This window comes from Ptiloglossa arizonensis, chromosome 10 (assembly GCF_051014685.1).
Source record: "Ptiloglossa arizonensis isolate GNS036 chromosome 10, iyPtiAriz1_principal, whole genome shotgun sequence".
In the NCBI taxonomy this organism is placed as follows: Eukaryota; Metazoa; Arthropoda; class Insecta; order Hymenoptera; family Colletidae; genus Ptiloglossa; species Ptiloglossa arizonensis.
Genome location: NC_135057.1, coordinates 16,388,156 through 16,402,645, shown reverse-complemented (window position 1 = coordinate 16,402,645; position 14,490 = coordinate 16,388,156). Strand labels below are relative to the sequence as shown.

General features: G+C 32.5%; 1 protein-coding gene across 1 annotated transcript; it reads left to right on the top strand.

Annotated features, from left to right (window-relative positions):
* Positions 1 to 701: 701 nt before the first annotated feature.
* On the top strand, positions 702 to 10,717 carry Dome (cytokine receptor domeless). The gene is made up of 13 exons (XM_076322047.1): positions 702 to 1,092; positions 2,933 to 3,527; positions 3,937 to 4,236; positions 4,683 to 4,991; positions 5,067 to 5,221; positions 5,304 to 5,475; positions 5,561 to 5,869; positions 5,961 to 6,109; positions 6,177 to 7,065; positions 7,141 to 7,287; positions 7,376 to 7,466; positions 7,536 to 7,605; positions 7,694 to 10,717. The coding sequence occupies exons 2-13, from the start codon at positions 2,948 to 2,950 to the stop codon at positions 9,122 to 9,124; spliced, it is 4,602 nt and encodes a 1,533-aa protein (XP_076178162.1). The 5' UTR covers positions 702 to 1,092; positions 2,933 to 2,947; the 3' UTR covers positions 9,125 to 10,717.
* Positions 10,718 to 14,490: the final 3,773 nt, after the last annotated feature.

Below are 14,490 nucleotides of genomic sequence, written 5' to 3'. Positions count from 1 at the left end.
TACAGAAAATCAATAGTTTCTGAATTTAGAAATTGAAACCACTTTGTTGTTAATCAACGTTTTATATTTATTGCGGATAAAATATTTGATAGTGTAGATTCTGTTCAATTCAAAAGGGATATTGTTACAAAAAGTTTATTATGTTAATATCACTGTTAATACGTGTATTAATCATAGATAGCTACAGATAATAATGCTAAATTTATCTTTCAATTAATAAGTGATGAAGAAACAAACTTATTTCTCCCATAAAATGTACACATTATAATGAAAAAAATTGGAATTCTTGCAATATATAAAATCTATTGGGACAATAACTTTAAATCCAATGGCTTGAAACTTTATTTTATGTATAAATAATTAAATTAAAATTGAAATATTTGTCTAAATATTATTGTTACTCGCTATATGCAAAAAATAAATATTTAAATACTTTCAAAAACGGCGCCTATTGAACAAAATCGCGGTCACAATGAAACCTGCGCCTACATTTCCAAGAATGCGACGCTTGACGTCTCGTTGTGACGTCAGCTCATGTCGTTAAGCTATAACGCTTGAAATGCATTTCTTTTCTCCATTTTACGTTTGAGTTCTATCAAAAGGATCAAATCTTACACCTTAAAACATCTTAAAGACGCTCAATTTCAAGAAATCAAGTAACGAGCATGTTCCATCACTTTTCATTTTGTCGCTTGATTTCTCATGAGAGATCGCTGATATGTTGGCACCACTGTCGATTGATCGCACGTATTTTACCCAGAATGTGTATCGTATATATTTATTCGTGGGTCCCTCTGGGCGAATGTAAACAGAATTTTTTCATAAATATGAAGTGACACGACCGATTTGTGCGGCTGCGATTCGTGATACCGTGCCGTGATTGCGTGTTTACGGTGTGTTTCATGAGAATTCGTGTATATTAAATCTCAAAGCGCTTTACGGTGGCCAGAAGATATATTCAGCGGGTAGAACGGGTTCGCGTTCGACCGCCCCGAAGTGTAGTTAAGTTTGGTGAAGTGGACTGGAGACGAATATAGTATATATGGTAGCGTGATGAGGGATCTGCGGAAACTCGTCAATCGCTCACTAACGGTGAGTATATAGAAATGATTGGATAATCAAAGAATGACCATTTGGGACTTTCCCAACTCCCATAAAATATGTCGTGTCGATCGGTTTCTCCGTGAAACAAAATCTGATTCTCAATTACCAAATTTTTCTAAGTGATTGAACGTATGCTTTTTCATATTCTTTAGAAGAACATTGTAACGTTTCATACGTTTGCATACGTAAATGAACTTGATTACGTGCATTGTTTCGCGTGTTATACACTGTGTGTGCACGCGTGCGCTGTATATGTTGGGCCAGCATTCATGAGATCGCACCATCGTACATGCAGCTACACGTATACGTATAGTACGCGCGCGCGCGTGCGAGTAGTCATATATGTGTATGTGTGTATATATATAATATATTATATATTATATATATGTGTATATATATATATATAAAATACACACACACACATAAAACGGACGACAAGACGGAATACGAGGTACAAGCATCTACACGGAACGCGTTACGTCGTGGACATAGGAACGTATACTCGTAAATAAACGATTGTAACGCTTGCAATGCGATACGCGTTTCAAATATCTGCGAGAATGCTCCGTAGTTTCATGGTAGAAACGGTTGTGTACCGCATTTTACTAAATAATTTGTCTACGAATGATACACGCTATATCATGTATATGCGTGTATATATATATATATATATTTTTTTTTAATCTTTTTCTCTGCTTCGTTTGCGCCATGACCGTGATCACTGATTACGTTTTCGTTATCAACTTTTTCTATTGCTCCGATAATTATTCTTTTCTAGTAAATAACAGCAATGACGAGTTATGATTAATGAAGTTGTTCAAAAGATATGTCAACAGTGTAAATGAATACAACCGCATCCAACCTGTATTGATAATTTTTATATTACTCGTATCATCCGTATTTTACTTACATATTGTTAAAACTATTATTATACAATGCTTTTTCAAGTAACAGAGCGTTATATCTCGTGTTAATGATTATTTATGAAGTATTTTTATGAAGAATATTTAAATTTATAAGAAACATTCTGCTAAGTTCGAAAATCAATATATACATTAATAAATTTGTAGTCAAGATATTAGTTTATTCTATGTTCTATTATGCATGTTCTCTTAAAATCTTGTTTGAGTCCTATCAAACAATACTATTTAATCTGACTTTGTGAACAATTAATTTTATAATTTTTTACTTGAGAAAATTATCTCTCTGATTTTAATTTGTTCCACTTATCTAATCCATCCAATTATTTAATATATGTTTATGGTATAACACCATAACGTATAAAATTAACATGCAATACATTTACATAAACAAGATTTTAAATATATATCCTTAGTGTTGCGTTTTTCTATGTATTTTGTTGTAATTGTTTATATCTAATCACTATAATATGTCCAAGGTTTTGTGTTGATTATTTATTTTCTTTTATAAACTATTCTATAAATATTTTTGTGAAATACTTTGTTGAATAAAATGTTGCATAACTTTTATACTTACTAGATTATTCAAACTATGACATCAATTTCATAATGCATTACTGTAAATGTATAATATAAAAATATGAAAACAATATATTGTGACCTTGAATTTACCAATCAAAACTATATTTTGTTCCATTAATATCCGTCTTATCTTCATCTTCTGCAATCATAAGGATTCAGTCTTCGTGTAGCTTTGATACTATATTATTATATGATATCTCAAAATATTTTACTTTTCACTTTCTTATGACTTTACTTTGATGTATTGTATTGTTTATATCCTTGTTCTTAAACTGTGTTAATAATATCATTTTTAATAGCTAATAATATTGTTTGTTTCTTCGTAGTGATGGGAGAACAAGATGTCTTCAACCAAAGCAGGTTTCAAAAGACTTCTACAAGAAATGTTTCAATTTTCACCATCAGATTCAGAAAGTGCTTCAAAACATGATATTGTTAAATCTTTGGATGTGCATAGGATGACAGAAACTCTGTGCTGTGATTCAGAGAAATGTGAAAATAAAAGTAATCATGTAATAAGTAATATTTGTCTTTCTAAGGAGAAAAACATTATTGACAGGATAGAAAATGAATTGTGTGACACAGCTGAAATTTCAGCAATTCTTAAATATTCTTCCGAAGTATATTCAATCAATCGCTGTATGTCTAGCAAAAATGTTAATTGTTGTATTTGTAATTGTAATATAATGCATTGTCAGAAACAAAAACAAGTTTCAAATAGTTATGTATGTTTTAATACATGCAATTTATGGAGAAGTCAAGTATATAAGCATTTGCTATTACCAATTACAAAAAAAGTTGGTACACAGTGGAGGAATTGTTTTTGGAGAACATTTTTAATCCCCTTTATTGTTTTATTGGGTACAACATTATGCAATGCAGATCCGAATCAATGTGCAATTGGTCTCAAAACACCTGGAAGTAAGTTTTATAAGCCTATATAATTTCTGTTTTATTTTTTAACTTGAGCAAGTAGCTTAAATAAATTTAATGTTTGCAAAATAATTCAATTAGTGGAACAATGGCTATAAATTGTATTTTTTAGGCACAAAACTAATCAGAAAATTAATTATCCATTTCGTTCATCTTTCTAGTACAGCTGAGTTTATAAATAAAGCATGTACCTTTCTTCTCCTTTTGGAATTCTAGCTTGGTGCTAAATGCATATATCTATATTTAATGCATTGGGTGTACAGTATAAGCTAAAATTTAGAATGAAATTACAATGTACTTTAGTAAATGAGTCATATTTTATTATTATTAAACGTGACTATTAATTAATTATTAGTTAAAAGTGAATTATTTTATAAGTTAATATTTTTTCCTTAAGGAACTTGGCCTCAAGGGGACATTGTTCTCGAACATGGTCAATCTTTGAGAATACTTTGTATATTGAATCAAACATTCATGGATGCTGAATTTCCTGGAAAAAATGCCTCGGATCTTGTATTCTTTCGTAGTAACAAAGAGATGGATCCACAATTTATTACAATTATCAATGAAACTACAATATCGTTGGACATAGAGAAACCCCCACCCGCAGAAGAGATGTATTACTGTAAATTAAGGCTAAACAATGATTACAATAAGCAAGAGGAAGCAGTTTGTTTGAATAAAGTTGTAGTTGGATGTAAGTATTTTATTTTAGATAATGTTATGTTAAATAATTCTGAATCTTAAAATCATGAGGAAGCACATAATTTATAGACTGTAATCATTTTACTAATTTTACATCTCTAGTGTGAAGATCCTACAAAATAGTGTCATTCATATATGCTTATCAGGCTAGGACAAAAAATATTTCATAGAGACAAGAGTGGGCATTGAGAGTGCTTTCATTCAAATCATAGGAATACTTTAATGTACTTTGTATCTTGGAATTTATATTTCTTTATTATCTGAAATAAGATTATTTTCATAGTGAACTTCGTGTACAAAGAGTCATTTATAAGCATAAATATAATATATTTTTCTTAAAACTTACTTTTATATAAAAAACGAAAATTTGCACTTAATACAAATGTGTTCTTTATAAATATTAAATTAACTCACTAAGTATTTATTAATTATTAACAGTTAAACCTCAAGAGCCACAAAACTTCACGTGTGTATCTCAAAATTGGGAGAATATGAATTGTTCATGGGATCCAGTCCAGAACAACGTTACAACGAGATTTATGCTTGTGTTCAAATTGCCGGGAAGAGCAGGAGGACGAAAGTTATATCCATGTCCAAAAGAAAATCAGAAACCAAATACGTGTTTGTGGGATACATCTACGAACCCAATTTACCGACAGCCTTACGAATATTATACGTTTATATTAAATGTGGAAAATGTATTAGGAAACACTAGTTTTCAGTATAAATTTCATCATTTTGCTCATGGTTTTTATTCATTGTTTTTGCATTTAATTTCGGTATATTAAAACTTCAATGATAAGATAATATAAATGTTTGTAGTTATTCCTGCAAAACCGGCTAACCTGTCAGTTATTAATAAAACGTCTGACAGTGCATTATTATATTGGAGCGTGCCTTTTCCAATGCAGAATTTTCCACCCGGTTTACATCATAGAATAAAGTATCAAAATCAGTGGGATCATCAGAAATGGCAAGTAAGTATAAGACAAACTTTATTATACTACAATAACATTAAATAATATGAGATATTGATCACTGATAATAAATTTCTATTAGGTAATAAATATTACAAACGATGTTCGCATTTATAAGAGATACTACAATCTTACTGGGTTAGAGTACGCCAATACTGGCTATGATGTACGAGTTTTTATGAAAAGTGCGGTTGCGACTGGGGAAGATAAGTGGAGTCAATTTAGTGATGTTACTTTTAGAACACCGCCACGATGTAAGCTATATTTACAGTAATTTTTATTTTACTATTAGCTTTCTTCCAAGATACTTCTTATATTTTTATGTATTTGATATTTTAGTACCTGGCCGTCCTCCAAAAACCGATATTGGAAGTTTTGAAATAGCGGAGAACAACGTTAACAGGGACGTGTATTTGTATTGGCAAGCTATACCACAGTATTTAGAAAATGGTGACAATTTCAAGTACGAGATTGATCATGTGGAAGAGAATGGACGAAAATTATCACTTATTCCGAATGAAACTACAACAACCTATGCTAAATTCAAAGGGATTAGTTTCAATAGTTACAGATTTGAGATTGTTACAACAAACATTGTTGGAGCAAATAAAGAACGTGCTAAAATTTTTGTACCTAGTAAATACGAAAGTAAGCTCATAAAGAGATTAAAAGGATCAATACTGTTTAACATATGTATACATGTATGATAAATGAATGTTAATGTGTATTTATGTTACAGTACCGCACGAACCAATAGCATTTACAAAAATTGCGTTTGATGGAGGCTTGTATGAGTTATCCTGGAAACCACCAATTATGAATACAGAAATCACAAATTACACAATTTTCTGGTGCGAGAACGACCGCGATCGTCCTTATCAATGCACTGTATGTATTCATTCACTGCCAACTACTTCATTATAAAAAGTATGCCTACTAAAATTGACAATTACAGGGTTATCTAGATTGGGTACATGTGTCGAAAAATACAACGATTTACAATATGACTGTGCCGGAACCCGATAAAGTGTACCAATTTGCGATTTCTGCAAATACAAACAAGGGAAGTAGTGGAATGGCATGGGCTTCGTGTACTGTGATCCACACTAAAGTTCTTGGAAAAATGAAATCCGTATGGATAAATCGAATTGGCTCCGATTTTATTGAAGTCAGTTGGAAACTAGATTGTTCGGATCGCATTGGAATCGTAGAGGGATTTAATATTTACTACTGTCCTATTGTTTCGCCGTATGTTTTGAACTGCGATGGTCCGGAACTAAATACAACGATAAGAGCCGATCCTCACACTATACACGGAATAGTAAATAATTTGAAGCCGTATAAAACATATATGTTGACTGTTGCTGTTTTAACAAAAAGTGGAGAAGGATTGCACAGTGATCCTTTATATAATACAACGCTTGAAGCTGCACCAACTCCACCGCGAGATGTTAGAATTATTAATGTGACGAACACAACAATGAACATTACATGGAAACCACCGGATGCGCTGAACGGTGTATTACGATATTATGAGGTATATTATAATAAAGAAGCGCAAAAAGTCGAAGAAGCAAATCGTATCGAATTGAAGAATCTACTAGCACACACAAATTATAGTATCAGCGTAGCAGCATGCACTGTATCTTGCAGCGTTAAGTCACCTGTAATCCATAAAGTCACAAAGATTGGAGTACCGGGAAAAATCAATGTGCCCAATGTGCGCTTCATGAATTCTAGCCAGGTGATCGTCATCTGGAGTAAACCTCAATATTCAGCTGGGCATTTAGACTATTATGAAATATCTTCAAGTGATGGTGAAATACAAAACAGTACTAGGACAGGTAATATTGTAAAAGATAAATTTATTTACTGGAAACATAATTTAATCGTTAATATTATTTCTGAAAACATTGTAGAAGCTCAATTACCTATTCCTGACTGTAAGACTGTAGGACGGGAACGATTGTATCAATTTCGTGTAAGAGCTGTTAATATTGGGTCGGATAATACACATTTAAAGGGTCCTTGGTCTGAACTTGGTGAGGGAAACTGTTACAGTGATGGTAAGTTAATATTTTATTCTATTATACCGATACCTTGTTCTTTTTCTTTACATCGAAACAATTATTTAACAATTTGATTACATCACAGGACCATCGTTTAGTGTGTGGGTCATAATATGGGTGATAGGAGGTGTTAGTATTGTCGCGATCCTTCTTTGTCTTGGACACGTGTCAAAGAGGTATGTATATCTTGTTTGGTACACAATATTTTATAGACTAAATTTCACTTGCACTTTTATTTATTATAGAATGTGGTTGAAATGCAAAGCTATGCAGGATGTTGAAGTAAAATTACCACCAGGATTAGCACCGAACATGGTAATATACAGTTCTTACAAGAACAAGTATTACATCATTAATAGACGATCTGCATTTGCTATTTTTATTTCATATATTTTTATTATAGAAACTTCTTCAGAAGGTTGGTGAACAACACATACGACAATCTTCTGCGGATTCAAGCGGTTGCTCATGCGGACAAGAATCCGTTACCTCGTCTCTTACATCAGATTCTCAAGTTTCGAGTGACAGTGGTACCGAGATAGATCCGATGCCCGTGTCACCCAATAAATTACTGGAAACATTACCAGCTTGGGAGTCTTCGAGTCTGCGTCAAAGAAATGTTGGAATTACTAGACCAGGATTTACAACAGAAGCAACACGCTGGGAACCATATGTGAAGGTTGCAAAATCTGGAGAGCCCATCATTGGAGATACATTATCTTTGGCACGATCCACACCAAATTTAACGGACAGTACAGGTTGTACAACTTCCCAACATACCCGGTCCTCAAATGGCTACATCAGTATGCCATCATCCGAGGAACTGTCGAGTAACCCAAGTCCTGTTCCTAAGGAAACTTCAACTGCTGGTGGCTATAGCGTTATAGGTTCTGTGCAAAAATCGGTGAAATCAAAATCCGAGGATGACAGTGATTTAACGGAATCTACAGCGGATACGCTAATACCTATTAAAGCAGAAAGTAAACCTACGAATCCCTACATAACCTTAGCTTCTTTGGAACAGAAACAAAAGGACAAGAAAACAATCGATGCTTTGCGCGATTTAGATGATTTAACATTTACGGAGTCGAACAAAGCGAAACTAGAATCTTTAATTCCATTTTCTGCTTCAGATAAAACGTCTAAGCCGTACGTGCAAACAGGTTTAATTGATTCATTGAAAAAACCATTCACTCTAAGCGGCATTGATGGTGGAAGAAGTACGACAATGTCCACTCCGTTTGCATCAACATCACTGACCGACTCGTGCAACAAACCGTTCGTTTCTTCTTTTGCAAGTCCAACGTCTTTGCCGTCCACGTTGGATTCTTCGTCGAAACCGTATGTTTCCGTATCCTCGATTCCTGAGGTCTCGAAGAAATCAAATTTCCAACCAGCCGTTTCGGAGTCTTCGCAGAAATCCGTTACGCTTCAAACTTCGACAACCGACGGATCGAAGCCGTATGTTCTTGCGAGTTCTGTTTTCCAAATGTTACAACAACAACAGATAGGAAAACCAGAAGTGTCCATTTCGGAAGTGATGGAGGATCGAAGCGACGAAGATGCTACGACAACGTATCCTTTGTGTTGGCAAACAGGTGGTACAAAACCAAACTCCAAATTAGACGTGGAGAAGCCTATTATCACGGCCAAACAAAGTACTGGTTACGTTACCATAGCAGAAAATCCAAAGTTAGATCAACATAGATCGTCAACAGTGTCATCACCGTACGTACAGCACGAAAGGTTTGAAAAGCCACTGCCACAAAATACTACTGGACAGTCAGACGAACAATACAGTAAAGTGACTGTTGTGCCAAGTACTATTCAATGAAAAAAAAGAGGTGCGAATATATCAAATGTGGCAGTGTAGCTTGTATTTATCGTTTTGTACGAATTTCTTTCAATACGGGAGCCTCTTTCTAGTGAACTAAAGTGGTGCAATACGATTTCACGTTTGTAGGTGCTTTCAAAGTATAGTCTATGACAGTAAGCTCTACATTTGTTTTTACGAATATAATATTTAGATCGAAGGCCCGAGAAATATTAAATTGAATTAGGAAATGTGCATTCTAAGAGAGGTGAGCATGGCAGTCACCGTATATTTGCGTAGGTGTGTTTTAAAATTGTGTTTTCCGGGATTTTGTGTGAAACAGCATGGCTTGATGCCGCGTTACGACTGAAAACATAATTAGAGAAAAAATATCGTATACAACGATGTATTCGATATGAGGACATGTCGAACACGAAATGCCCTCATTGTGAAAGTATGTACAAAATGAATTACTTTTGTATCGTATATCGTGCAATGTGATGTGGAGATCACTAGCAACGCCATAGTTTAAGGATACATAGTTTAAGTAAATTATGTGGCATACATACATCGACGTGCAGCTTGTCCGAACAATCAAATTTCTTCGCTGACTATCTATGGCGGTCTAATAATTCTCATTGCAAGGGAATCGTTATTTAATCATTGTTCAGCTTTTAATCAACTCTTTGTAAGGATGTTCAATCGTTTCGAAATATGTACAAAACAATTCAACAAATTTTCAAAATAATTTTCTTCGAAAGTCATGTCAAGAATGAATTGCAAAAACGTTCATTGACTAATTGTGCATGATAATAATATGCATATCACTTTTTTTTTTAATGAAATTTTAAGTAACAGTCATACAGAAACAACCAATATTGTTAATTGTAATACTGAGTTACTTACAAGTATTTACGAATTTCTACCTTTTTCGCAATTAATGCGACAAAAATAGAAATATTTGATATTCGAATTACTTGTTAAAGCCGTGGAGTACGTACAAGAGTTATAACGATTTTCGCTGAACTGCATTCGTACGCGCAATTTGTTTATCTGTATATATAAGTTACAAATCGTTCCTGTAGTATTTTACTATCACTAGCAATGATTGACAAAAATTATGCAGTAAAAGAAAACTATGATAACGAGTACAGGGTCAAGGATAATAAGATAAGGAAAGATTAATCAAAGTGCAGTTCTAAGACCAGTTAGATTTTGTATGTTTCTTACATATTTCATTATCTGTTGAACATTTCAACATACCAGAAAATAACGTCTATATTGTTTCCGTTTTAAATGTCTTTGCTGACTGCATTGAAAATTTTTAATAGAATTTCAATCATTTTTAAATAGAACAAATCGATATATAAATTTTAAATCAACTTTCACAAGAAAATAAATTGTTTTAATTGTTATTATTTTTTGTAAATCCAAATGTCATTTTAAGGGCACAAAATCATTTGTAGAATTTAAACGAAATATTATAGTTGTCAGCAGAGTTGAATGAATTAGGAAATATTAGAATGTTGAAGAAACGTTGGTACAGTAGTTGAGCACTTTGCAAAAATTTTAAGGAACTATGCAATGCCATTGAAACATTTATGCTAAAACAAAGCAAGAATATATATATATATATATATATGTATATATATATATATATATATATATATATATATATATATATATATATGTATGTATATATGTATGTGTGTGTATATATATGTATGTATATATATATGTGCATAATACCTTAAGCTAGTCATTGACGGGGTACATGAGTTTTTACAGGCCTTTTTTAAAGCTTGTTGTTTCTACTTTATCATAAATTTTCATTCAATCATTTTTTAGAAGCTTTATTGTTCTAGTAACATTATTAATTTGTTGATGATTAGAACATATCATCTAATCTTAAAGCATTATATTAAATTAAATTGATATACGACTCTCAGTCACTATATTAATTAATGTTTGCAGTAATCTATTTGCAAACGAGTTTTATATAACGTAAAGATCATTACACAGCTCGAGAAAGAAAAAGAGAAATTGTTCTTTTTTTCGCATCATTATAAATCAACATTTTCTGAAACTGTATATCAATCACCTGTACTTTACTTCGTATTCGAAAAACGCGAACAATTCAATCACTAGGATACCAGTACAAAAAAGGCCTGGGAGGATTTATAGCCAAGTTATTTTACAAGTTCAAACAATTTTTGTCGACGATCTTGTTGAAAGTATTTGTGGACAAAGAAAAAAATGAACGTAACGAAGCGTTGTTTGTACTTGTGAAATGATGTGTAACGAGTTTCATGGAAGAATTTAACATCCGTGAAACAGTCTCTGAAACGAGCTTACGTATACTCGTATGTTATTATTGTTACTAAGAGAGGAACCGCTAATATTTAATGAATCGCGTGTAACATGTAAATGCTACTTAGTTTGTAACGATATTAAGAAAGGAGGAAAAAACATTCGATGGACGTCTTCGGTGCATCGTGAATTTACATAAGGATATGTGGTCACAGAGTGTTTAAAAATTGCGCAATCGTAGCAACACTACAAGGCGAAAATTTTAATCGATCGATTCATTCGGAAACTATTCCACCCAAAAGATCTTTGTGAAAGGGTATCTAAAAGAAAACAAAATATTAATTAATTGTATAGTTGTCTTAGAAAAACAAAACGAGAAGCAAAATGCACGAATGCACGCAAGATTTTGAATATGCTCATGTTGAGATAATTAAGTATTTTTCACGGTAACGGCTTATTAGATTGATTTAGAGGAAATAATCGAGCGCTATCTACTTTGTTAGGTTTTACATGTCTACATTGTACATACAATATATATCTATTATTATCTATTTTTGTTACATATTTATAAACGAGAAAAGAACTACTTTATTGCACACTAAATATATATATATATATATGTATGTATGTACGTACGTATGTATGTGTGCGCGCGTGTATATATATATATTTAGCCTAGGCTAAAAAGTTTTAAACGATGGAATTGTGGTTTAAACAATTTATATGTATAAAAAATGTATCAATGACTTACGAATACGTAACACGTGTAAGACATTTCTATCATTACAACATTTATCTTTATCGATTAATTTGCCTTGCAGAGATCGAGCATATATAGAGCACGTATATTCATGATTTCTTTTTTAATGTAACCAAACAACTCTTGTATAATTTAGTTGAATAGTGCATAGTTCGTTAGGAATGTTTATAATGTTTATGTTACAATTTTCATTGATACTGCGGGAGCTCGGTATTATTAATGATAATGAATGAATTGACGAAACTTTGTTTAAAATCGAAAGACAAGTTTGGTGTGTTAGAATCATTTTTATATAGTACGATGTAATCTTGGTGCAATGACTTGCAAATAATCGATATATGTAAATATTAATTGTTTTTTTTTTCTTTTTTACGTGTGTTATAATCATGTTGAATCATGTTTTTTTTCTGAGCTCCCTGGTTGTAGATTTTCTTTTATATATATATTCAGAGTGCAGTGAATTGTTGACACGGATTACCAGATTTTTGATTACAATATTTGTTGTTGACGTAGAGAAAAAAAGTGTTCGAAAATTATACTCTTACATATTTTATGTATCTGTTTATTTCTGCGTATTAATACAAAAACCTGATCATTTGTAAAAAGCTTTGTTGTTTGCAATAAATGTTTAATAATCTAGGAACACAGAATTTACATACGGAGGAAATGTTACTTAAAATCGGTCGAAAATGAACATTTTCAAAAATAAGATAATTTTTTGCAGAAATTTACAGACACAGATACTAATATTAATCGTGGAATACTGTGATTGCAAATTTTTTTTTTTTTTTTTATTAGAACTACAAATTCATTTTGTAAATTAATATCTGTAATAATATCCGAAAATATGTTGTTGATGTTCCAAATGGAAACAGTTCAGTACATGGACTTGGTTTTCTGCAATAAAATGTTGAAAAATCTGATAACAGTATTCCAGGGTTGGTAACCTGATTTTTTTGATAACCCATCTGCGCCAAACTAACTCCATACTAATTCTAATGAGATCTTGTACAGAGTATTGTAAAATATATTTTTACTACATTTTTTTTGGTTTTATTATTTATTTCTATATACATGGAATTGTGTTTAAGTTTATCTCTGTACGATCGCTGTTCTTATAACATTACACACGCCATGTCATGCCGTTGCGCCTTGCCATTTTATGTAGGTTCATTTTACAATCAATCCCAAAGTTGTTTTGTTTTCAATACTCATACACGAATCCTAGATACAAAAGGATACAAGAACTCTTTGTAAATCTTCAATCAATGCTGTTGATAAGCGCTTTAAAAGCCATTTACTTTATAACGATTATGCTGAAATATATAACATTTATATCGACGTGATGTATTTTACTCTTTCATTATGATGTTTTCCTTCATTGGTCTGGATTTAAATTTGTTTTTGTGATTTATATTATTCTAAGATTTCATTTCGTAAACTATCCATTTTTAACGTGTTTAAAATGTAATGTACCATGTTCATGTATTTATATTTTCTGTTTTTTCAAAATTTGACACAAATACTACGTTTTAACAAAACGTTCCTGTTGCTCTTATTATACAGGGTTGCTATACACGAAATAGTTTCTGCCACAGGCCACTATTCCACTACATTATAATTCATATACTTGTGTATGTACACAGGTAGGTTCCAATAATGCAACACATAACTAAAGTACATTTGCATATTATATATTATCATATATTCATATGATAATTCTTCATTGATTTGATTTTAGAATATTAATTCCATTGCTGCGACATTTGTAGAATAGTTAGAATTAATTAATCGGCTATTCATTCACAAGTTTTATAGTTTAAACACGAATTGGTCAGCAGTGGTCATACCGGGGCACTTCTCCAGCGGAGTGGAGGCGTCGCGCTTTCCTCTTCAATCGGGTCCATTAAAGGGAAACGGGATCGACCTAGTAGGACCAACTCCACGGTTCGCGCCGCGTCTTTCCCGATTTTGCCTCATTTTTTCCATAATGTAATTGCTCAGCAGAACTAAATGTGGTCAAGGAAATTAATCAATACTACAATACTACAAGGAATAAAGGAACTTCGATTCCTTCCACTTCCATGGTTTAGTAATTTCGTTTGTATTGCGTGTCGAGGGAGATCGATGGAACTTTGATTCCATCTATCTCCCTCCAGGTCTCCGGTCACAGAAACCTCCACGTGGTGAAACCTGGTAATCGGTATTACTCGCGACGAACAATACTTCTTCGTCGCGGGTAGGACCAAGCTAATTGGCTGCGAATTTGAAATAATTTGTTAAAATGTAGAAACGAGTAGATTATTGTATATAGAAC